This window comes from Silene latifolia, chromosome 6 (assembly GCF_048544455.1).
Source record: "Silene latifolia isolate original U9 population chromosome 6, ASM4854445v1, whole genome shotgun sequence".
NCBI classification, from domain to species: domain Eukaryota; kingdom Viridiplantae; phylum Streptophyta; class Magnoliopsida; order Caryophyllales; family Caryophyllaceae; genus Silene; species Silene latifolia.
In genome coordinates this window covers 103,680,387-103,706,544 of record NC_133531.1, presented here as the reverse complement: position 1 = coordinate 103,706,544, position 26,158 = coordinate 103,680,387, and the positions used below count along the sequence as shown (strand labels likewise).

The 26,158-nt window shown below is 38.1% G+C and overlaps 1 protein-coding gene across 1 annotated transcript; it reads right to left on the bottom strand.

Moving 5' to 3' along the window:
• Positions 1-1,119: 1,119 nt before the first annotated feature.
• Positions 1,120-17,685, bottom strand: LOC141588419 (uncharacterized). Its single transcript, XM_074409863.1, has 2 exons — positions 17,401-17,685; positions 1,120-1,611 (listed from the first exon to the last, which is right to left on the bottom strand). Exons 1-2 carry the CDS (start codon positions 17,683-17,685, stop codon positions 1,120-1,122), a joined length of 777 nt encoding a protein of 258 aa, XP_074265964.1.
• Positions 17,686-26,158: the final 8,473 nt, after the last annotated feature.

Sequence of the window (26,158 nt, the reverse complement as noted above, 5' to 3'; positions counted from 1 at the left end):
CCTAAGGACCTTGTTACTCATGACAGTTATTAAAGAGTGCCTCCTTGATAGGACATCAGCTACCACATTTTGTTTTCCTTCCTGGTATTTGCTTGAAAAGTTGAAGGCTTGCAGGAACTATACCAACTTTGCATGTCTATGGCTAAGTTTGTGTTGGCTATTGATGTACTTCAAGGCCTCATGATCAGAATGTAACACAAATGGCTTAGGTCTTAGGTAGTGACTTCAATGTGTAAGAGCTCTTATGATTGCATAGAACTCCTTATCATAAGCTGAGTACTTCATCTTGGCTCCATTTAACTTTTCACTGAAATATGCCACAGGTTTCTGGCCTTGGATTAGGACAGCTCCTATTCCAACCCCACTGGCATCACATTCTACCTCAAACAGTTGTTCAAAGTCAGGCAGCTTTAGAATGGGAGTTTCACACATTAACTTCTTGATTTTCTTAAAGGACTGCTGAGCAGCTTCAGTCCATTGGAAATCTCCTTTCTTCATGCACTCAGTGATTGGTGCAACAACTGTACTGAAGTTCTTGATAAATCTCCTGTAGAAAGATGTTAGACCATGAAATCCCCTTACTTCTGTGATTATTTGTGGTACTGACCATGTTTGCATAGCCTTAATCTTCTCCTGATCAACTGATATCCCTCTTCCTGATATAATATATCCCAGAAATGCTACCTCATTGACCATGAAGGTACATTTCTCAAGCTTCCCATACAGTTTCTGTTCCCTGAGTATTTTAAAAACTACTTCCAAGTACAACAGGTGTTCAGATGGACTGCTGTTGTAGATGAGTATATCAACAAAATATACTACAGCAAAATTTACAAGGCAAGGCCTTAGAACTTCAGTCATTAGCCTCATGAAGGTTCTTGGAGCATTAGATAAACCAAATGGCATGACAAGCCACTCATACAGACCATGTTTGGTTTTGAAAGCTGTTTTCCATTCATCACCTTCTCTTATCCTCACCTGATGATACCCTTGCCTGAGATATATCTTTGAAAAGATCTGAGCCCCACTGAGCTCATATAACATGTCATCTAGCCTTGGAATAAGGAACCTGTACTTGACTGTGATGTTGTTTATAGCCCTGCTATCAGTACACATCCTCTAAGTTCCATCTTTCTTAGGTACTAGTAAAGCAGGCACTGCACATGGACTCAGTGATTCCCTCACAAATCCCTTTGTCATTAATTCTTCAATCTGATGTTGGAGTTCCTTAGTTGCTGTGGGATCACATATGTAAGCTGGCCTGTTAGGGAGCACAGAACCAGGTACAAGGTCTATGTGATGCTCAATTCCTCTCAGGGGTGGCAAACCACAAGGCAACTCAGCTGGAAAAACCTCCTTGTATTTCTGAATCAGAGGTTGAACCTCTGCAGGCACATCATGACCCTCCTCAGTGTTGATTTCCCTTGACAGGAAAAACATCACAGGCTGCTCTTGTTTTAATTCTATGATCATGGCTGCCTCAGATAAAAACAATACTCCATTAACCTCCTCAGGCATGTTAGAACTTCCATATCCTCTCTGGTTTGGTGGCAAGGGAGTCAGGGTGACTTTCTTGCCATTATGCTTGAAGACATAAACATTTTCCTTTCCCTGGTGAATAGTGTTGGAATATAAGTGTCCTCCGACAATAATGCGATCACAACTGTCGATCATGATGATCACATGTTTAAATCTCATTTTAAGAATATATGTGGGATGTAATATTTTACAGTCAACTGGTCCACACATATCGGTAATGATTGGCTGACTAGAGTTTGACATTACTGTCGTGCGACGGTGGTGATCAGTTGATCCCCTTAGGTCATACCTATAGGGAAATACTCTTAATTGATTATTTAATTAATCATAAGCCGATACGAGTTAATTAAATTGCTTAAAATTGACGGATGATTTGTGACTAAAGTTAACGTGTCTTATTGTAATTCGATTAAATTAGATACGGTCTAAGTAATCAAATTGTTTTATTACTTAGATTAAATTATTGTTTACGAAACAATTGAAACAGAATGAATAATTTATTATAAATACAAGTTGTTGTAATTTATAGTTTGATAAACCATTTTGGTACAAGTAATCAAGAATTACTAATTATTTTTGTATGTGACATATTTAATTATATGATGATTTTTAATATGTTAAAAATGTATTATAATGTAACATGTCATGTAACATGTCACATATGTCACAATTGACAAATGACAAAAATAATATGGACTACCATTTTACATGGTAACCGAAAATTAGGAAGGACATTAAGGGTTTGTGTTGTTTAATTTATTTTATTCAATAAACACAATGATAACCCTAGGGTTGCATGCCTAGCCTCTTGTGAAGAGCAAAAATGAAATGCATTGGGCATGCTACCCAAGGCCAAATTTTCGGCCATCCATAAGAAAAAGAAAAGAGCTTTTCTCTTCGTTGCATTATTATTCATTCTAGTCTTATATTTTCTTCTCTCTAGTTTTTGAAGAAAAAGCTTAAGAGTAAAAATAAACTCATATATCACTCCCTCTTGAACCGATTTTTCAAGAGGAAAAATTACAATTTTTGTGTCAAATTTTAAGTAAAATTTATATTATTTCTAGTACAAAATAATATTAGTTATTAGAGGATTTCCTTGGGTATTCACTTTTGGGAGAGGTTCTAATTTGGACCTTTGTTCATCCATTTTAAGGAAAGCTCAAGAACTAACAAATAGGTGAATTTGTTGGTGCCCTTAATCCGAAATCATATAGTAAGATTGATGATTTCTTCTCTTATCTTATTTATGTTTGCATGCATAAGATCTAGTTTTAATTTTATGACTAAATTAAAATGTCACATATATGAATATGTTATGTAATGGAATTAGTGAATCCCAATAAGTGGTATCATAGAGCCTTAGGTTGTTTGCATGCAAATCGGTTTATAGTTTTTCCGAGTTATAAGATTAACATACAAAACTAATTAATTTGGATTTATGAAGATAAACCATAAAATAACTTTGCATGTTAAAAGTTTCTAGTCCTAAGTGATTTTTAGGACATTTTAGTTTATTTATGGATTTTATTGTTCATTTTATATAATATTGGCATTAAAATGTGATTTTTATGATAAAAATGTCATTTTTGGACGACAATTAGCTAAACTTCAAATGTTTTAGTGGTTTTTGGATATGTTTTCACATATATTATCTACTGATGGCCGGTAAATTGTTATGATAAAATGAGTTGTATTGCTCGAAATTTGGATTTTTCAAGTTAAAATCGTATTTAAATGGGTAAATAGGTTAATATGAGTTATATTTCGAATCTGGTCATAAAAATTTAGTATGCAATTTTACAAGATGTGTGCAAAATATTTGTCTATAATGAAGTCCTTATGCATGATTTATGAGTTTTGATGAAAAATCACATAAATAGTGACGAAAATTAGTAATAATGCTAAAACATACTTCATGCCTAAAGGAAAAACGTCACATGTTGCATTTTATCATAAATTTAAGATCTAATAGTGAAAAGTTGGTGAATATAATTTTTCTCATATTTTTAGGGTCAAAATTGTTAAAATTGATAAACCGCAACATTGTTTTTTCTCGATAAATTTTCGAAATTTTTAACCTAAGTTTTGCACATTATGAGTGTCATGGTATTTTTCCAGAATGTTCATGAGTTTAAAATTCAAATTTTGAATTTATTTGAAATTTTTATGATTTAATTTGAAGTTTATAGCATAATTTAGTATTTTTGGGTCCATTTATGAACAATATTAAGAAATCAAGTTTAATTATTGTCAAATGTTAGTGGAGACTAATTTTGAGTCCTAAGATGGTTGGGGTAATTAACTTGTACATAAATATGAATTTATGTAATTATTGTGATTTTAATAAGTTAAATCACGCAAATCCGTAAAAATCGATTAATATACGATATTGGCTCTTAAAGGCGATTTAGCATAAAATTTGGCTTGTTCATATATATTATAATGCTGCATTTTATTTATGATTGTCATATTTTAATTTTATGTAATTTTTGAATTATGTAATTTTACTTAGTATGGCCTTAGTTTTAATTGATATTACCCGAAATGTATGGGAATATCGATTCGGTTGTAATTTTTGTGATCTCGTATCACCGTTTTGTAATTTAATAGATTTATTTTTATTTTAATTACAAATGTATAATAGGAAATTATGTAATTCATTTTGTAATTTATTTATTCCGGAGTACCTTGAAGTCGGTGCCACTCGAGAAGGCGATCCATCAAAGAAAATGTTACCTTGAAATGCGTGCCAAGACCGAAGTTCAAGGGACCAAAGGAGTTGGTTTCCGAATTTGTATAGTTTATTAGATTTACTATTTTAGGAAGGCCATACTAGGATTTTATTTTATGCTTTGCATTTTATTTATATGTTGCATGCATCGCTAAATCGCCATAACTAAACATGCATTTTAAATCGAGATAATCGACCACGTCAATTACAATTATCGTAGTTCACCGCTTTAGTTCACTTAAAACGTGATAGATAATAAATTGACATGACCTCTCGCTTAAATAAACAATTGAGACTTAGCCTTACCAAAAAGTAGAAACCATGAAAACCTATTTCGTGAGGGAGTGCACTCGGCCTTACCGGGGTACAAATCTTGCTACGTAGGGGAAGTGGGTGATAAATGTCTACCCACCGAATTTATAAAGATAAGGGTTGTATTCGGCTTTACCGATGCCCAAGTTGATGTAAATTTAGATCATGGACACATTTATTCGAAATTTGGGTTGAACTCAACGAAAGTATTCTCGACGGTTGCCGGATGTGTTTCGGGCTAAAGATAAATATTAATGTAATTTTATCGACCAAGAGTTCTAAAAGTATAATCGATTAAAGAGTTAATCTACCGAGTTATATTGATAAGGGTTGTATTCGGCTTTACCGATGCCCAAGTTAATATGAATTTGGGTCTTGGAATCATTTATAATAGTTGGGTAGAGGTCACTATATAAATGTTCGTATCTTGTTAAATTATTTACAAGTATGATATTAAAAAGACAAATGTTAATATTTCCATTTTCCTCCATACTTGTAGTTCATTACAATGAATCCACCAAACGCTACTACACCGATAACTATTGAGTCTTGTCACAATGTTTTTGACGACGTTTGCTTCAACAATGATTTCAACACTACTAGAGAACTTCATTTTGGGGTAGGTTCGGATGGAAACATAAACTTCATCACTTCTTCTAAACCTCCTACTACTACAAGATCTCTTGTGAGCCGGTCTCAGGAAGACCGCCTCATAAAATCTATAGGATCTTTGTCTTTGGAAGAGAAAGATGCCAAAACTAGTGGGAGCTCAAGCAATCAAGTTCTTGCTTCAAAGGGCAAAAAGTTCAAGAAGAAGGGAAAGAAAGAGAAAAACTTCAAGCAAGTTGAAGATGAGTGCCATTATTGCTATGGCATGGGACATTGGCTTAGGAATTGTCCCGTATATTTGCGAAATATAAGGGAAGGAATCATCGTTCCAAAAGGTAAAATTCCTAAGGAAATTTATGTTATTGATGTAAATTATACTTCCACTACGACATGGGTACTGGATACCGGTTGTGGTTCTCACATTTGTAATCATTTACAGGGGTTAAGAGACGTGAAGAGGCTTAGCAAAGGAGATGTGGATCTACGCCTTGGAAATGGAGCTCGAGTAGCGGCCGAATCCAAGGGAACTTATGTATTAGCTTTGACTAATGGATTTGAGTTGTATTTACATAATTGTTTTTATGTGCCTACACTTTCTAAAAACATTATTTCAATCGCTATGTTGGACATGGACGGTTTTTGTTTTGTCATTAAAAACAATCGTTGTACTATTTCAAGGAACGACTTGGTTATAGGCCAAGCTCCTTCCATTAATGGCATTAACATTTTAGAAACCTCGAATCCGACTAATGACATCTACAACATTCAATCAAAAAAACTCAAATCAAGTGATCCAAATGAATCGTTCATTTGGCATTGTCGATTAGGTCACATAAACGAGAATCGCATCAAAAGGTTAATTTCGACTAATGTGATTACACCATTTTATTATCAATCATATGGAACATGCGAATATTGCCTTCTTGGCAAAATGACTCGTAATCCTTTTAGCGGTAAAGGAACTCGAGCAAGTGAACTATTGGGACTCATACTACCGATGTGTGTGGACCAATGAGTATCACCGCTCGAGGAAATTATGACTACTTCATAACTTTCACCGATGACTTGAGTAGATATGGGTATATCTATTTAATGAAGCATAAGAGTGAAGCTTTTGAGAAATTCAAGGAATTTCAAAATGAAGTAGATAACCAATTGAACAAAAAGATAAAAGCACTACGATCCGATCGTGGTGGAGAATATCTTAGCCTTGAATTCGATTCACACTTGAAAGGTTGTGGTATTATATCACAACTTTCTCCGCCCGGAACACCACAACTCAATGGTGTTGCCGAAAGGAGAAATCGAACCCTACTTGATATGGTTCGATCCATGATGAGTCAAACCGAGTTACCGAACTCGTTTTGGGGATTTGCGATTCAAACCGCAATAAGATCTTTGAACAATTGTCCCACCAAAGCCACCGAGAAAACTCCATTTGAAATAAGGAAAGGAAGAGTTCCTAATCTATCCTACATGAAAATTTGGGGATTTAATGCTTATGTCAAAACCAAAAATGACAATAAGCTAGCCCCACGATCTGAAAAATGCACCTTTGTAGGCTATTCTAACACCCGAGGTTATTATTTCTACAAACCTCAAGAAAACAAAGGGTTTGTGTCTTGTGAGGCTGTCTTCTTAGAAAGAGAATTTATTTCTAAGAGACAGAGTAGGAGAAATTTTGAACTTGATGAAGTTCAAGAGCCACAAACCGAGGTAGAGACGCAAGAAGATGTTCCTTCGTCGTCTAGCGCGGTTGTCCCTCCTCCACTTAGAAGAACGGGCCGAGTTATTCGCCATCCCGATCGATATGTAGGACTTATCGAAGAAGATGGAACACTCGATGTGTTGCTTTTAGAAAGTGACGAGCCCGCCACCTACAAAGCCGCAATCTCTCGTCCAAATTCCTCCTTATGGCCTGAAGCCATGAAGTCCTTGATGGATTCTATGCATGAAAACCAAGTTTGGAACTTGGTGGATTTGCCTAAAGGGGCAAGACCTCTTCAATGGAAATGGATTTTCAAGGTCAAGAATGGCATAGAAGGACATGATGATGTCTACAAAGCTAGGCTAGTGGCAAAAGGATTCACCCAAGTCCAAGGTCTTCATTATGATGAAACCTTCTCCCCCGTAGCCATGCTAAGATCCATACGGACTTTGTTAGCGATTGCCGCATTTCATGATTAATAAATATGGCAAATGGATGTCAAAACCGCTTTTCTAAATGACCATTTAGAAGAGGAGGTGTACATGATATAACCCGAAGGTTTTGTCGATTCTAAAAATCCTAACAAAGTGTGAAAACTTAAGACATCCATTTATGGTCTTAAGCAAGCATCTAGAAGTTGGTATCATCGATTCGATCATGTGATAAAAGAGAATGGTTTCACTCGAAGTGTTGAGGAACCATGTTTATACATGAAATTCAGTGGGAGCAATGTTGTGTTCCTAATCTTGTATGTCGATGACATACTACTCATTGGAAATGACATTCCAATGTTGTCTTCTGTTAAGAAGTGGTTAGGTAACCATTTCCAAATGAAGGATTTAGGAGAGGCACAACGCATATTAGGTATCCGGATCCATAGAGATAGATCCAAGTGGATATTGGCACTAAGTCAAGAGTCTTATGTTGATAAGATTCTTCGACGTTTCAGCATGGACAAATCCAAAAGTGGATTAGTACCTATGGTTAGTGGGACAATATTGAGCAAGTCTCAATCGCCCACCGAACGTCATGGTGTTGAACGCATGAAGTTGATCCCTTATGCTTCCGCTGTTGGATCAATCATGTACGCCATGATATGCACACGTCCTGATATCTCGTATGCCTTGAGCATGACGAGTGGATATCAAGGAAATCCAGGTGAGAATCACTGGATAGCCGTCAAGAACATCCTTAAGTACTTGAGAAGAACTAAGGATTCTATCTTAGTGTTTGGAGGAGACACCAAGCTCCGTGTTAATGGTTACACGGACTCAAGTTTCCAAATGGATAGAGATGACATGAAATCACAAGTTGTTTTCGTTTTCATGCTCAATGGTGGTGCTGTTAGCTGGAGAAGTTTTAAGGAAGCTGTGACTGCGGATTCAACAACGGAGGCTGAGTACATTGCAGCATCAAAAGCTGCATCAGAAGCTGTATGGATCAGACAATTCACGGAAGGACTAAGAGTAGTACTTACCGCCAATGATCCCATTACTCTCTATTGTGATAATAGTGGGACGATCTTCTAAGCTAAAGAGCCAAAGTCTAGTAATAGATCTAGACATGTACTTAGAAAATATCATGTAATTAGAGATTTCATTGAAAGAAAGGAAATTGCGATATGTAAGGTTGGGACGGATGACAACATAGCCGATCCGCTCACCAAGCCTTTATCGCAGACTAAACACAATGGACATATGGTGTCCATGGGTCTTAAACGTGTACCAAGTTTGTGTTAGATTTTGAAATGAAATAAAAGTGTTATTTTTGTTCATGTTCATAATCGCATTTGTCTTTTATCTTTTCTTTATACATTGTTACATCCAAACGGGTTGTAAAGACAATTGAACCCCTTTAAAGTGAACACGGATTAGCATTGTATTCGCCCATAGTCACTTATATGAGGTGACGTCTCGAAGTGACTAGAGTGTGATGCGATTGATGGCAAGTTCATGTGCCATAGAGTCATATGAGAATGACTAGTCGATCACATAGGCAGACTGTTAGGAACACTTTGTCGGGCTAATGACCGCTTATAGAGTTCTGGCAAATTTATATAGCCTGGTCGTGGCGAGAGCTACTATAGTATTCTAATGAGTCGATTCTTTTGACTAAAGACTATTTGCCTAAGATGGTACAGTTTCAGATTAACTTTGATTTATGTTACTACGACCTTCGTAAATGGGGTCAAATAGGCATATTTTGGGTTATGATGGTTGTGGCTAGTCGAAGGGAATAAGTGCGATAAGAATTGTCCACCCTTTATCAGGGTTATAACAATATCTTAGGGCCACTCGAGGAGTAATGAACTGGAAATGCGTGGCCACGCTCGGAAGGTATCTATGGTAGATAATTCCGGTCAATCAGTTATTCTCCAAATCGAGGAAACCACTCTCGATATGATCACTTGCAAGTACGACCCGAAAGACACCTTGCATTGAGTGGGAGATAGTAATAGGACAAGAGAATTGGTGACGCACACTTGTCGAGGACAAGTGGGAGATTGTTGGAATATAAGTGTCCTCCGACAATAATGCGATCACAACTATCGATCATGATGATCACATGTTTAAATCTCATTTTAAGAATACATGTGGGATGTAATATTTTACAGTCAACTGGTCCAAACATATCGGTAATGATTGGCTGACTAGAGTTTGACATTACTGTCGTGCGACGGTGGTGATCAGTTGATCCCCTTAGGTCATACCTATAGGGAAATACTCTTAATGATTATTTAATTAATCGTATGCCGATACGAGTTAATTAAATTGCTTAAAATTGACGGGTGATTTGTGAGTAAAGTTAACGTGTCTTATTGTAATTCGATTAAATTAGATACAGTCTAAGTAATCAAATTATTTTATTACTTAGATTAAATTATTGTTTACGAAACAATTGAAAGAGAATGAATAATTTATTATAAATACAAGTTGTTGTAATTTATAATTTGATAAACCATTTTGGTACAAGTAATCAAGAATTACTAATTATTTTTGTATGTGACATATTTAATTATATGATGATTTTTAATATGTTAAAAATGTATTATAATGTAACATGTCACATATGTCACAATTGACAAATGACAAAAATAATATGGACTACCATTTTACATGGTAACCGAAAATTAGGAAGGGCATTAAGGGTTTGTGTTGTTTAATTTATTTTATTCAATAAACACAATGATAACCCTAGGGTTGCATGCCTAGCCTCTTATGAAGAGTGATACGTGCCTAATGTATAGTCTTTTTAGCCTATTTTATGCACGTATTTCTATGCTTTTATCGTGGTTTTATGCTACGAAATGCCCCGAATATGCTACTTTGGGTTATTTTGTCTTATTTGCAGGAATGAGCCATAAAGTAGTAGATTCATGCCATTTACTGTCCGTTTAGCATGCATTTGGAGGAAGAGATGATTTGGAGCGGGAAATATAGCTGTCTTGGGATGCGTGAAGGTGTTTCGGGAGCTAAAAGGACAAGTCAAAGACCAAATTACAAGACCAACACGAGCTGGAACCAGGAACTGTTCGATCGAGCCTTACCTTTTGGTCGATCGAGTAAACAGACGGAAGAACTGTTCGATCGAGCTTAATCTTTTGGTCGATCGAGTAAACAGACGAAGAAACTGTTCGATCGAGTGGCTTAAGTGTTCGATCGAACAATTACAAGCTACTGGGCCTCAATTCACGTTAAGCTTTGATTAGGTTTTATGTTTTTAGGCTATAAATAAATCTAACAGGAGGTTAGACAAAGGGGGAGACTGCACGTTACTCTACTCTCTTTTCTCCTCTCTTATTTGTTCCAACACACTGTTACTTTGTTCTCTTAATTCCGGATCATTAATTCAGTAACTTATTTCTTCCCTTTTATTCTACCTTTTCCTTTTATTGCTTTTATTATTTCTCCTTTTAGTTGCCATGTCTTATGTTATTAGATTAGCAATTGCTAGTGTAGTACCCCGAGCCATGTGTAGCTAATTTCCTTAGTATGTTAGGATTAGGGAAGCCGTGGTAGCAATGTGTTATAATTGACTTGAATAGATTAGCCTTGCGATAAGAATTGTATTAGGCAATTTAATTGTGATTAGGTTGAATGAATGCATGCAGGAGACCGATCAATTTAGTTAACCCCGACCTGGATCGAAAGATTGGAAGGGAAGGCTTGCTTAATTACAATAGGGTATTGTAGTGAGGACGAAAGTTAAGCTATTTACGCTCTAGGGCAGTTTAAGGACCGAAAGGTGACGACCATAGCTCTTCTTATCAATAGTCTAATCGCCTCAGTATACCCGATAGTTTAGCTGCCACGGTAGACCGACTCCTAGCATATTCCCTTCTCTTTATTGTTAAATCCTTCTATTTTTACCTCTCCTTCCTTAACCTCTTAATAGTTTTAGTCAATACAATCAAAACCCCCATTTCTATGACACTCTAACAGACCGAATTAAACAGATAGATAGCAACTTAGCCTCCCTGTGGAGATCGACCCTAATTACCGCTGACTTCTGTTAGTAGTAACTTAGGTATTTATTTTTGGTACAGAACGACAGTATCAAATTTTGGCGCCGTTGCCGGGGAGGCGACGCTTTTATCTGTTTTATTTTTGTCTGTTTTTCACCTCAAGGGAAGACTGAGTACCTTGAGGCCGTTCTTATCTTTTTCTTTAGTCTTTGTTTTGATAGGTCTTACAGTCTATTAGACAGATTTTAGAAAAAGATCGCCGAAGGGAAGGCTTGAGTACCTTCGACCCTTTTGCCAAGATGACGTCCGTCTCTCGACTTATTGCTCAGTTTGAAGCTCAAACTGAAAGAGCTACTAATTGGGAGAGGAAAGAATCTTGGGGTTGTGGTAATCACTATGAGGTGCTCCTCCACCGAGGCCTAGACCACAACCGATTCTTTCGCAACAAGGCTATCCACCGCCTTGTTATTCTTTCTCACCGCAACCAATTCCCCCACTTGCTCGGAATGATGAGGCTGAAGAAGTTAAGTCAATGATAAGGGCACTTGGTGAGGAATTTGCCATCCGTATACAGAAGCTACAGGCTTGGGTGAACCAACTAGCTGTCGAGCAAATCCAAGAGCAATATGAGACGGTGTATGCTATCAACACCGACACCATTCCGTCTCATGAAGAACCCGTGTCACCCAATGTTGAGAATGATTTCTATGACTCGGATGACGAATTCCTATCGTACTTCAAGAGTTTATGCGAAGATTTAAATCAGATGGGAGGAATCACTCAATCGAGTGACTAACATAGGTCGATCGAACGAAGCTGGAAGGGATCACCACGATCGAACAGACTCAGATAATGTTCGATCGATCACTGCTGGGAAGGAGAACCTTGATCGAACAGTCACAAGGTCTGTTCGATCGAGCACGGCTGAAGAACAAAATCTGGATCGAACAGTCACTGTTCGATCGAGCAATATGAGTGAAGAAAGCTCTCGATTGAGTTGTGATACCTCGATCGAATTGCCTTGCTATGGACAAAGACCGATACGTCAATAATGCCTATTTCTAATGACGATAAAAAGGAACATATAGTCAACTCCTATTCTGTTCAAGTTCCTTATCCACAACAATTGCTACCACACCGTGCATTCCTGGACCGTATCCGGGATCTCAATGTCGCTGATCACTACAAAGCGATGATTGCCCAGGTACCCTCTTATTCTGAATTTATTGGTCAAATTAATTGGTCTAAGAAGGATATTAGTGATGCTAAGACGGTAATGAATGTTGCTATGATGAAGAGTGCAAAGTGCACTTCTTGAAATGGGACCCCACTGAAAATGTCGACCAGTCGTTTTTCTATACCATGTTCAATAGGGACCCATTCAATTGATAGTGCTTTATGTGACCTAGGAGCTAGTATTAGCGTTTTACCTTTGTCTCTTGCCTTGAAATTTGGGTTGACTAAGTTCACACGCGCTAAAACGACCTGTTGACTAGTGACCATTCTTATGTTCGGGTCAAAGGAGCTCTACATGATGTACTTGTTAGGATCGGGAATTTCTTTATTCCCGTAGATTTTATTGTCTTAAATATACCCGAGGACCGTAACATTCCCGTTATTTTGGGAAGACCATTTTTGTGCATCTTTGGCGCAATTATCGATGTCGGGGTTGGGACACTCACCTTTCAGGTCGGAGGGGAGGACTTGGTTTTTACTAAGTCTGAGGACCCTAGGGAACCCATGCACATCACGCCATGTGAGGATGTCCCTCATGAAGAGTCCTTTGATATACCGTCTGATAGTCCTTCCGAGTCACATATTGTCATTCTTTGTTGTAACACCTCTGCCCCATTCTCGGGGAGCGAATTGGAGGAACATTGCTTTGTTTCTCTTTTTACGTGTCTTGACAAGTTCACGAGACCCGAGAGGCGAGATGGGTGCTCGAGCGGAATCAGAATCGCTGGATAGACGACCCGGGGAGGAGGTGTTGATAAAGCTACACCGTCTAGGAAAAAGTTGCTTGATGAGGTGATAGATTGGGACCGGATCTTTGTGGGAAGTCGCTATTCTTACATTGCCAAGTTGTGGAGGCCGGATGTCCGCTGACGATTCTTTGAAGCTATCACAGACATACTGATCAGAGGCCTAGTAGTAGGCAACTGATTTGTGCTGTTGGATGATCCGGGAGGCAGCCCGAACTGTTTTATTGTACTTTTGTTGAACTATTTATTTTTCCTTAGCTTATTGTTGAACTTTATACGCTGTTTTACGAACTTCCCATGTATTTCCTTGCTTTAAATGCGTGTTTTGCAGGTCAAAGTACTCGATCGAATGGTTTTGTGCTCGATCGAGCATTTTTTTTGACGCAGTTTTCACTCGATCGAGTGATATTATCCTCGATCGACCAAAACCAAAATCATGCTTACTCGATCGAGTGGTTTTCTACTCGATCGAGTCTTTCCAAGCACCAGTTCACTCGATCGAGCTATTCCAAGTGCTCGATCGAGTAGTTTTGACTCCCAGCTGCTGTTTTCCGTCTATGGAGCTACTGTTTGACTTTCTTTGACCTCCCATGTTCATGGTCGGTTTGGGGAGGTCCCTCTATATGACGTTATGTAAGTTTTTCCGACTCCATTTATCCTCTCCTCTTCAGTTTGCAATTCTTTCCCTATTTTTGGTACAATGAGGGCATTGTACGGTTTGGTTTGGGGAGGTATGCATCCATATCTGTGTCTGCATGTTTCTTGCATTTTTGCTTGCACGTTTATTTATTCTCGCATGCATTGTTGATTTAATTATTTCAAAAAATCATATAAAAATCATAAAATTCAAAAAAATTCAAAAAATTTCATGTTTAAATTGAGTCGGAACGTTTGAACATTGACGCTACTTTGAACCCTTACTTGAGCCCTGCATATTCTTGACATTTAGTTGGCATGATTATGTGCATAATCTACGAGTTTTTGTTTTTCTCTTATCTGAACGAATAGACTTGATTCATTGTGTCGGCAAGCTACATTACATTCTGAGGTTAGAGCCTTATAAACTGGTGACATTCATGACCGGTTTCATTTAGGATGTGAGTAGTGCTCTCTTTAAGGCATGTAACATCAATTTGCATAAGCATGAGTCTAGTCTTCTTAATACCTATATGCATTCGGTCTGTGGATGGTGACACATGTTAGGAGAGGCAGTTCCCTTATTTCATTCCACCCATGAACCCCACATAGCCAAATTGCCTTTTTGTCCTATTAACTACTTTCTATAATACTTCCTACCCTAGCCGAGCTAGTAACGAGTAGTTGTTGGAATGTGCTATTGTAATAGGGTTATTTTATCTGATTTCAGAAGATGGTGGAAGAATCAAAGGGAATGAAATAAAAGAATTGTTGAAAAAAATGAAACGAAAAATGAAAAAAAACGAAACAAGAAAAGAAGAAAAAGAAAAAAAAAATCATGTGAAAGAGAATTGTACAAAGATTTTCACTCCCAAGTCTTATTTATATCTTATGGGGAGTTGACGATTCCTGGTGTTTTGTGAGTTTAGTGCATAGTTTTGCACCGTTTCATCTTGCTATATTGAGTACGAAGTTGGGATGCAGTTTATATTTGGATTCGTTGTTACTAGCCTGGCTATTAACCCCACATATCCAAATTCATTTTAGCCCCTTCTTACCCATTAGCTCACTTACCCAAATGTAAGTCCTCGGCATGTGTCTTGGTCATTAGTATGGTTGGAATGCATATGTACGGTTGTAGAGACTTTATTCATGTTAACTGCATGCATGTTCTTATAGGTCGAGCTAGGTGAGTGTCTTTACTTCTTCCTATCTTTCACATATATACTCACCTTGTGCCTAATTTTGAGTGACGCGCGACCCGTGAGAGTCCGATATCTTTTGAATCTTGCAAGGTCGACGGTTCAGTAAGTTTGAAACATTGATTTAACTCGTTTGTACTTCTCATTTGCCACTTTGTCATTTTGTTGCATTAAATTGGTTTTCGTGGGTGATTTGTAGCTGATGCGTTGGTCCCGTTCCACTGTTGTTTCTTAGTTGCATTCATATTTGCTTGGGGACAAGCAAAGGTTTGGTTTGGGGAGATTTGATACGTGCCTAATGTATAGTCTTTTTAGCCTATTTTATGCACGTATTTCTATGCTTTTATCGTGGTTTTATGCTACGAAATGCCCCGAATATGCTACTTTGGGTTATTTTGTCTTATTTGCAGGAATGAGCCATAAAGTAGTAGATTCATGCCATTTACTGTCCGTTTAGCATGCATTTGGAGGAAGAGATGATTTGGAGCGGGAAATATAGCTGTCTTGGGATGCGTGAAGGTGTTTCGGGAGCTAAAAGGACAAGTCAAAGACCAAATTACAAGACCAACACGAGCTGGAACCAGGAACTGTTCGATCGAGCCTTACCTTTTGGTCGATCGAGTAAACAGACGAAAGAACTGTTCGATCGAGCTTTATCTTTTGGTCGATCGAGTAAACAGACGAAGAAACTGTTCGATCGAGTGGCTTAAGTGTTCGATCGAACAATTACAAGCTACTGGGCCTCAATTCACGTTAAGCTTAGATTAGGTTTTATGTTTTTAGGCTATAAATAAATCTAACAGGAGGTTAGACAAAGGGGGAGACTGCACGTTACTCTACTCTCTTTTCTCCTCTCTTATTTGTTCCAACACACTGTTACTTTGTTCTCTTAATTCCGGATCATTAATTCAGTAACTTATTTCTTCCCTTTTATTCTTCCTTTTCCTTTTATTGCATTTATTGTTTCTCCTTTTAGTTGTCATGTCTTATGTTATTAGATTAGCAATTGCTAGTGTAGTACCCCGAGCCATGTGTAGTTAATTTCCTTAGTATGTTAGGATTAGGGAAGCCGTGCTAGCAATGTGTTATAATTGACTTGAATAGATTAGCCTTGCGATAAGAATTGTATTAGGCAATTTAATTGTGATTAGGTTGAATGAATGCATGCAGGAGACCGATCAATTTAGTTAACCCCGACCTGGATCGAAAGATTGGAAGGGAAGGCTTGCTTAATTACAATAGGGTATTGTAGTGAGGACGAAAGTTAAGCTATTTACGCTCTAGGGCGGTTTAAGGACCGAAAGGTGACGACCATAGCTCTTCTTATCAATAGTCTAATCGCCTCAGTATACCCGATAGTTTAGCTGCCACGGTAGACCGACTCCTAGCATATTCCCTTCTCTTTACTGTTAAATCCTTCTATTTTTACCTCTCCTTCCTTAACCTCCTAATAGTTTTAGTCAATACAATCAAAACCCCCATTTCTGTGACACTCTAACAGACCGAATTAAACAGATAGATAGCAACTTAGCCTCCCTGTGGAGATCGACCCTACTTACCGCTGACTTCTGTTAGTAGTAACTTAGGTATTTATTTTTGGTACAGAACGACAGTATCAAAGAGCAAAAATAAAATGCATTGGGCATGCTATCCAAGGCCAAATTTTCGGCCATCCAAAAGAAAAAGAAAAGAGTTTTTCTCTTCCTTGCATTATTATTCATTCTAGTCTTATATTTTCTTCTCTCTAGTTTTTGAAGAAAAAACTTAAGAGTAAAAATAAACTCATATATCACTCCCTCTTGAACCGATTTTTCAAGAGAAAAAATTACAATTTTTGTGTCAAATTTTAAGTAAAACTTATATTATTTCTAGTACAAAATAATATTAGTTATTAGGGGATTTCCTTGGGTATTCACTTTTGGGAGTGGTTCTAATTTGGACCTTTGTTCATCCATTTTAAGGAAAGCTAAAGAACTAACAAATAGGTGAATTTGTTGGTGCCCTTAATCCGAAATCATATAGTAAGATTGATGATTTCTTCTCTTATCTTATTTATGTTTGCATGCATAAGATCTATTTTTAATTTTATGACTAAATTAAAATGTCACATATATGAATATGTTATGTAATGGAATTATTGAATCCCAACAAATAGTGTTCTTGTCAAATTCCCATGGTCTTCCCAACAGTAGATGGCAGGCATCCATAGAGACCACATCACATAACACTTCATCTTTGTACACCTTCCTAATTGAGAAAGGAACAATGCACTGTTTGTCAACTCTTACTTCAGTCCCTTTGTTTATCCATCTTAGCTTGTATGGACTGGGGTGCTCCTGGGTAGGCAAACTCAGCTTGCTAACCATAATGGTGGAAGCCACATTGGTACAACTACCTCCATCAATGATCAAATTACATACCCTCCCTTGGACAGTGCACCTACTCCTGAATATCTTGGATCTCTGATCAACTTCTAGAGGAGCTGGTGGAGAGTGCATAACCCTCCATAGGACCAAACTGTGCCCTGTGTCAGGGTAAGCCACAATTTATCCTTGATCAGTTTCCTCCTCAGCTTCCTTTTCTCCTGAGACCAGTGTCTTATCTTCATCATACTCAACTAGGCCTTTCCTTTCCCATTCTTCAATCTTCATAGCTGTGAGTGATATATTAGAAGGACAATCCTTCCTAAAATGGCCAAAGCCTTGGCATTGAAAGCACTTGATCTTATCCCTGGATAAAGGTGGGTTGGTTTTTGGATACATTGGTGCCTTCCCTTTGTCTGCTGTGGGTTGGGTAACTGGTTTAGGTACCTCAGTGATTTTGACACCATTATAGGGTTTGAATGCAGGTCTGGTGGGAAATTTGGGTGTGATAAGTTTTACTTTCCCCAGTTTCTCAATTCTTAAGGCCAGGTTAACTGCCTCATCAAATGACCAGACTTGTTGCATTCTTACCTTGCTAGCTATCTTAGGATCCAAACCCTCAATGAACCTAGCAATATTTTGCTCAGGTTTTTCAGTGACCTCACATTGCAGGGTTAGCTGTTCAAAGTTCCTAAGGTAGGCCTCAACAGATATCTGCTCTTGTCTCAACTGAGTCAGTTTAATAAAAATATCATGGGTGTAGTCTTTGGCTATGTACTTCTCTTTTAATTTTTTTTTTAACTTAAGCCAAGACCTGACTGGTTCCTTTCCATCTCTAATCCTTTGGTGTTTCATACTCTCATACCAAAGAGATGCATAGCCCTTGAGTTTTAAAATAGCAACTTTAAAAGCTTTTCTGTCATCATAATTTTTAAACTCAAAGACTCTCTCAACAGATCTAAGCCAGTCTAACAAGTCCTCAGGATTTAAACTACCATGGAAATCAAGGATTTATACTTTAACATCCTTATCTCTAGCCAAGTAATTACCTTCTTCCATCATGGATTCTTCGGATTCTGAGTTGAGTTCCTCTTCATTCTGATGTTGTGGTTGGCCCCTTCCTGCTCCAAGGATACCTCTACCCCTGCCTCTTTCTCATTAGGGTGGTGGTCTTCCTCTTTCTAGGGTGGGGATGTTTGCCATTACAGTGTTCACAGCTTCCAGGGTCACATTAACCAGGTTGGTTAACTGATCCATCTTTGCTTCCATTCCTGCTAATCTCTCTTCACTCATTGGGTTATTTGTTGTGTTTTTGTTGTAGTTAGGGTAAGATGAACTCACTTTCCTCTATCAAGACTAACACAAGATAGAATTGTGTTATGACCTTGCTCTGATTACCAGAATTTACAGTGTAAGCTATGAGGATAGACACAATTTGCACAAACCCTGAAACAGGCAAAGGAGTAATTTTCAGGGAATGCAATAAACTTGGGGAATTTGGTAAAAATAGTGAATGGACTTGAAAAATTATGAAACTTGGTGAAAATTTAGTTAAAATGGTAAACTTAAACTGTGCCAAATCTCAGAATATTATATGCATTCTAAGTATTTTTAATAATTAGAAAACCAGACTGAAATAGGTGAATTCTCAAACAGATTCCCAGGAAGACTCTTGTGGTTATTTTTGTGATATTTTCTGAATATAAGGGAGATATAATTATCAAATTTATTCTCAAGCAAGCACAGAGACTAAACTTAATAATTTAGGGAAGCCTGAAAAGAATTTACTCAAGCAAGCACAGAGCAAAATCAAAACAGACAGACAATGCACTTAAAACAGCTCAAGCAAGCACAGACCTGTTCTAGGTAACACCACAGATCCTTAATCACCTTCTAAGCAAGCACAAGAAGATATTAAGTCTGACTTACAACTAAGACTCAGTAAACTTAATAAGATTTGCAAATTTTGAGAGGAATCTCAAGGTTTATCATTAATCAAAGTCTGAGTAAAACAGACTGAGGAATGGTCCTTATATAGGCCTTCCTGTGAAGTTTTCAGTACATGATAAACCCTAGACAACTCCATCTAAGGGCCAGGATTAAACTTAGAAAGCAAACAAGAGTATTGGACTTATTTTACAACGGATACAAAAGAAAATTAAGGCAAACTGAACAAGAACAAGAGAGCTGCAGGTTGATAGTGACATGTTGTCCTTGGCTGCTGTAAATCTTTGGTTGGTTGTTGAAGGTCAAATGGCCTTAGTGCAGGCATCTTCTGTGGCTCAAGGCTCTATATAACGAATGCTGAAACCAGCCAAGATTTTCTTTGTTGAGAGTTTTTCCCTTGTTTGGCCAAAAAATGGCAACTTTACTTTATCTGATTTACCCTCCTGCAACTAGCTATTCAGTCTGATTTTTTTGCAATACTTTAGGAATTTGACCTGCCTTCTTAGGATTAATTCAATATTAGTTGAAAAGAGAGTCAGCTGGCCAAGGTGGCTGCTGCTCAAGGAACCTGATGAGGCTGGACTGGCAGTTGAGGTTGCCTGAGTGTTGTGGCTGGCTTGATTTGTGACTGGTATCCCAGGTTGGACAAGGTTGTGCTTTGTTTGTGCCTGATCACTTCCCAAAAGATGGTTAGCCTGGTCATCAGCTCCTGCTGCAAAAAGCTTCTAGCATGACCATGTTTGCTAGTGATCGAGAGGTTGATGAAGCCATTGAGGAGGGTGGTTGTGTTTATTTGATGGTGTTCAATGAGGTACTAAGTGTTGGGGTCGAAAATGACCAATTAGCAACACGCTTAAAGGAATATAGTCAAGCCATGAATAACATAACTATCAAGTACCATTTTTTCTATTCCAAGGCTTGACGACATGCTTGATGAGTTACATGGTTCCGAGATATTCTCTAAGATCGACTTGAGGAGTGGTTATCACCAAATACGAATGAGGGAAGGGGCCGAGTGGAAGACCGCGTTCAAGACTAAACATGGGTTATACGAGTGGACCGTCATGCCATTCGGATTAACTAATGCTCCGAGTACTTTTATATGACACATGAACGAGGTACTCAAACCTTTCTTGGGCAGATTTGTGGTCGTCTATTTGGATGACATTTTGGTGTATAGTTGAAATGATGAGGAGCATTTTAAGAAGCTTTTAGTGGTGTTCGACACACTTTGAGGGCAAAAACTCTATGGAAAGAAGGAGAAGTGTTCATTCTTGGTCGAGTATGTCATATTTCTCGGCTATATGGTATCTAAAGATGGGGTTTCGGTTGATCAAACCAAGATTGAGGCGATCAAGTCGTGGCCTACTCCTAAATACGTCAGGGAAGTTCGATCATTTCATGGACTTGCTTCATTTTATCGAAGATTTATTCAGGACTTTAGTACCATCACTAGTCCTATAACCAGGTGTTTGAAGAAAGGAGCATTTGTGTAGACTACGGCTACTCAAAAGGCCTTCGAGACGATTATTCAAAAGCTTTACGAGGCACCGTTGTTGGCACTTCCGGATTTTACCTAACCATTTGAGGTAGAGTCTGATGCAAGAGGTGTTGGAATTGGTGCTGTGTTGGTACAAGGAAAACGACCCATTGCATATATTTCCGAGAAGCTGGGTGGTGCTAGACTCAGTTACTCTACATACGATAAAGAGTTCTATGCAATCGTAAGAGATCTTAACCATTGGAGCCACTATCTTCGCCCGATTCACTTCATCTTGCACCCGGATCATGGGTCATTAAAGCACATTAATGGGCAGCATAAGTTGAACCTGAGACATGCCAAATGGGTAGAGTTTCTACAATCCTTTCACTTTTCTTCAAAGTATAAGGATGGCAAAAGCAATGTGGTGGCCGATGCTCTTTCCCGACGCTATTGTTTATTGAATGTGCTCGATGTTCGCCTACTTGGATTTGAAACCTTGAAGAATTATTATGAGAATGATTCCGATTTTGGGAAATTGTTTGAGAAATGTAAATCAGGAGCACACGACATGTTTACCATTCTAGATGACTTTCTTTTCAAAGGAAATAGGCTTTGTGTGCCTAAACATCAAGTTCAGGAGTTATTAATACGAGATTATGGTGTTCATTCCTCCTTCAACATAGGTGATCTCTCTCCTTATATCGATGATGATGGGATTAAGGAATTGACGACAATTCCTTTTCAAGGGGGAGGAGATGATATGGATATGGACACGTTAAACGAAGTGCGTGGTACTCGAATTAGGAGATCCTATAAGAATCAAGAATGGTTCGAATCCAAACAGGTCAATATTGGCGCATCAAACATGGATGGGTACTAACAAGAGGCAAGAGGTTTGCATGATCTCGACTCAAGGATCCGAAACACGCGAAGAAACTCCCTAGGACCCGTGGAAGCGCCGCTCAAGGAACCATCTAGTTTTTATCATTTTAGTCTTTATGGTAGTTTATGTTTTTCTTCATAGTCAAGCATGTTTTTCTTCATAGTCAAGGGTATTAATTAATTACCTTGGAATTCAAGGTTAGAATTTATTTTTACCTTGGAGCCCAAGGTTACTCGGCCTATATATAGTCCGAATTCCTTCACTGTAAATCATCCAAGTTTTAAGAAAATTTCACATTGTGTGATAAAAATCGTTGGTGCGAAAAACCTTTGTTTTATTTGACGCTTTTTCGATTAAAACCCGATTATTCTCAATAGGTCTTGAGAATCAATCACCGTTGGTCAATCTATAGGTGTAGATCGAGCAAATATCCCTTTTATTTACGTTTTACTTAGCTTCAAGTAACACGAATTGATCGGGTTGCACCTAGTGCATTCGGGTCCTTCGTTTATTTGTAGCACAATTAAGACTTCCGCTCGTGTGGACACGAGGGGCCTACGGGGGCGCTTGGGAACAAGCGTTTGCATTTGTGGAGTCGCCACCAATTTTTATGGGAAATTGGAACCGTTCGAATACCTCGTGTCATGTCAAGACACAAAGTGGTGTCATGAACACTAAGAACTCGTTACCCTTAGCATTCTATGTCTAGAATGACTCTCGTGGATGCCAATGGACAGGGATGTTCACAGAGATCTGGAGTAAGGGGTGAGGGTACGTATTAGGAAGTCCTTTTACTGGACACCTAATCTCGCCCGCCTCGATAGCGGCCTCTACTAATGATTAGGTAAATTATTCATAGTTGATATGTTGTCGATTATATGAGTGCAATGCAACATCCAACGTTTTAATCCTAGTATGTGAATTAATACTAAGTCAGTGAACATGTAATTTAGCACTCAATTATGTCGAATTGGGATTTAGATTAATTACATGTGAAGAACAAGAAAATAAATCATCCATAGGGATAAATAAATAACGATAAAACATACAATAAATTACAACGATATTAGTGATTTACGTCAAAAATATACTTAAGACGGACGATTTGAGAAAAATAAAGGAAGATAAATAAGGTTAGAAAATATGGACAGATTAGGAGTGATATTATGACTAATACTCGATCAATACGTAATTAAATAGTTTAGGTCAAAGTAAGAACGGAAGTTCAGAGACAGAACTCATCCCGGAACAGGCGCAGTGATGCGTGTCCTAAATATGATGTTTTACACCCCATTTTACACGCATTTCAGAGCTCATTTGTGTAGTTTATGCTACTATTTGCCCCATTTCGTCTACTTTCGCATTTTTATGTAATATTGCAGATTTATGCGGAAATGAGTAGATATTGAGCTAAATCCGTCCCCGAGTACCTTGCACTGCATTTGACGTAAAGTATTTACTCAAGAAATGAACTTGGTGCGCATTTCGAGGCCCGAAAGACAAATCCACGAGAATTTAGAAGTCAAGTATCAGCTTAAGCAGTCGATCGACCGCTACCTATGGTCGATCGACCATACCACGACTTCCAGGAGCCACTGTTCAGAGCCTACCAGTCGATCGACCGGCCTCAGTAGTCGATCGACCAAGCCGCTAATCTGCGTGAATTAAAAGATCGAGGAATAGCAAGCCCATAATAGTTAGGTTTTGGAAATAAGAACTACGCTGTATTCTATATAACGTATGCTAGGTTTTGAGAACAATCATGCAGTTTTTATCAAGCTTTAATCTAGTTTTAGTTCTACTTTCATAATTAGGGTTCGAGATTATTGTTCTTCGATTAATAAAGTTCCCTTCGCTTTCGGTTTGGATCTGGCTCTGCAATTCCTTTTCGGTATTCTCCTGTTCAGTTTCATTGCTTATTTTATTCATAGTATAAAATTGCTAGTTAGTTTCCCGAAGCCGATCATCGTTTATTGTTATTTGTTATTTAACTATTTTAAGCATGAATTCAGTAGTCTATTTCGTTAATCTTGTTGTTGTTTTTACCAATATCATGAGTAGCTAAATACCTCGCGCTAGGATGTAGGGGAACTGTAGATTAAGCGGCAGTAGAATAGTACGATCTGAGTCGCATGCCGGTCGATCGACCGCACACCCTGGTCGATCGACTGGCCATGTGAGGTTTTGTTTCGTTTTAATTGTTTTAAATTCTATATTTGATGAATCGAGTGCACGCGACTAGTTGAATGCTTAGTAATTGACTGACCCATTAGATCGAAAGATAGGGAAGGTTGTTAGACTACCAATTAAAACGACTAAACTATGCTAAGATCGAAAGATAGGTAAAGTTTGAGTTTTTAGTCACTTTTCAGGACGAGAGTCAGTACTAGTGATATTAGGGACCCGTAGCGAGATCGAAAGACGCTACTTGTTGAGAGTGGACCGAGAGGACCTCTTATTTTCCCGCCTCATGTGTTTATTTCAGAAATTGCTAGTTAGTATGCTGCTGCCGAAACTAAAGTGAACCGACCATCTTAGTAACCTTTTTTATATTTGATTTTATACATTTCTTTAGTTTATTGCTCATTAGTTTTAGACCAATTCAATCAAACCCCCACATCTTTGTTACCTTGGACTGAATTTAGACAACTAATAATTACATCTGCCTCTCTGTGGTTCGACCCTGCTACCGCTATCTATAGTTGTAGTTAGGAATTATAAATTTATCTTTGGTGCACACAACGACGGGCATCACGCAGCATTGCTGCGTCCCTTGGAAGAGGCGCAACTTTCACTGCGTATGTTCGTGAGGCGAGTTCTGGCTGTGAAGTCAGAACTGCAGGTAGTTAGCATTCATTGGTATGTTTAATGATTGATTATCGATGGTTAACTCAAGTGAAAGTGATTTAGCATGTTAATCATATATGAGACTATCATAAAAGCGATAAACACGAATTAAAACGGATTAAGACGAATTAAAACTAATTTTGCGAATTAGGTTAAATTATGTAAACGGAAATGATTTGAAAGACGTGATAAACTGATAAAAACCTGTACAAAAGTCGAATTCCAGAGATTTGATATGAACAAATCGAATCTCCAAAACCCGGGTTTGATTTGATGACGAAAACCCACAAATATCGATTATAAGGGATTTAAGTCGAAAAATAAAGCATGATAAATAATAAGGATGTACTAAAATTTATTATATACGAATAAAAGAAGAGAAACCAAGAAAACAAAGGAAGGAACGAATCCACAGAGAACCGAGGACGAAGAAGAAAAGCAGGAACTGCGGCAGCCTCTGGAAGAGGCGCAGTAGATGTTGCGACTCTTTGAAGAGGCGCATCAGTTGCTGTGTTTCTTCTCGACGTCTGGTTACTACTGATCCGTAAAAGCAGTTTAATAAAAGGGTTTTATCAGTCGGTTTTAAACATACTTTTGACGTAAATCTTACATTAATTGATACAAAAATAAAATACAATAAAAAAGATGGGATTTACACCCTCAGACTTACATGTTTGACGAAACGAGATTAACTAAGTTATCGTTTTAGTGATTGCTCGACTCGAATGTATGTAGAAAGGTGCCCTCGTAAGAGGATTTAGATTAAGTTGATTGATGTGTAGTGGACAAATTGGTCGGTCATGCAACATGACTGGTACTCAGAATGATCTGAGCTTACGTGGTCGATTGATCAAGCACGTAGACGTCAAAAGCTTAGAGCACGGTCATAGAATGCAAAGGGAGAAGAGAAGGGCGGACACTCGCGTGAAAAATATGGAGAGTTATGGAATGACTTAAACTTTGGAAACAAATCACGGAAAAATATGAAAACACGCAGAAATGAGCTGGGGAAGAGGCGCAGCATCTGCTGCGTCACTTCCCCAGTGGTTTCCTCCCGCGGAAGAAAGAATTCCGCGTTTCTTTTATGAAATTGTGGTGGATCTCTACTTCCTTATTTCTTAAAATAAAATTTTCGGGATATATTTTACCAAAAGATATAAAATTAATTTATGGAATAAAAATATCCGGAATATTCTAGAGCATTCTGACTCGGCATTTTAAACGATTTATTAGAAAATGAAGCGGTTTTTGACCCGGACTCCAAATGATCTCTAATTACTGTCAAAATGACCGTATCGGCGCGTAGGTGACAAACAAGGGGTAGACACAAGTATTTGAGCTATCACTTGATGATAAACTTATGAACTGTCATAAACCGTTCCGCGTACTAAACATGCGGCCCAATCATCACTGGGTGGTTGGCGGGAGGTGTAGAAATGAGGTATCTA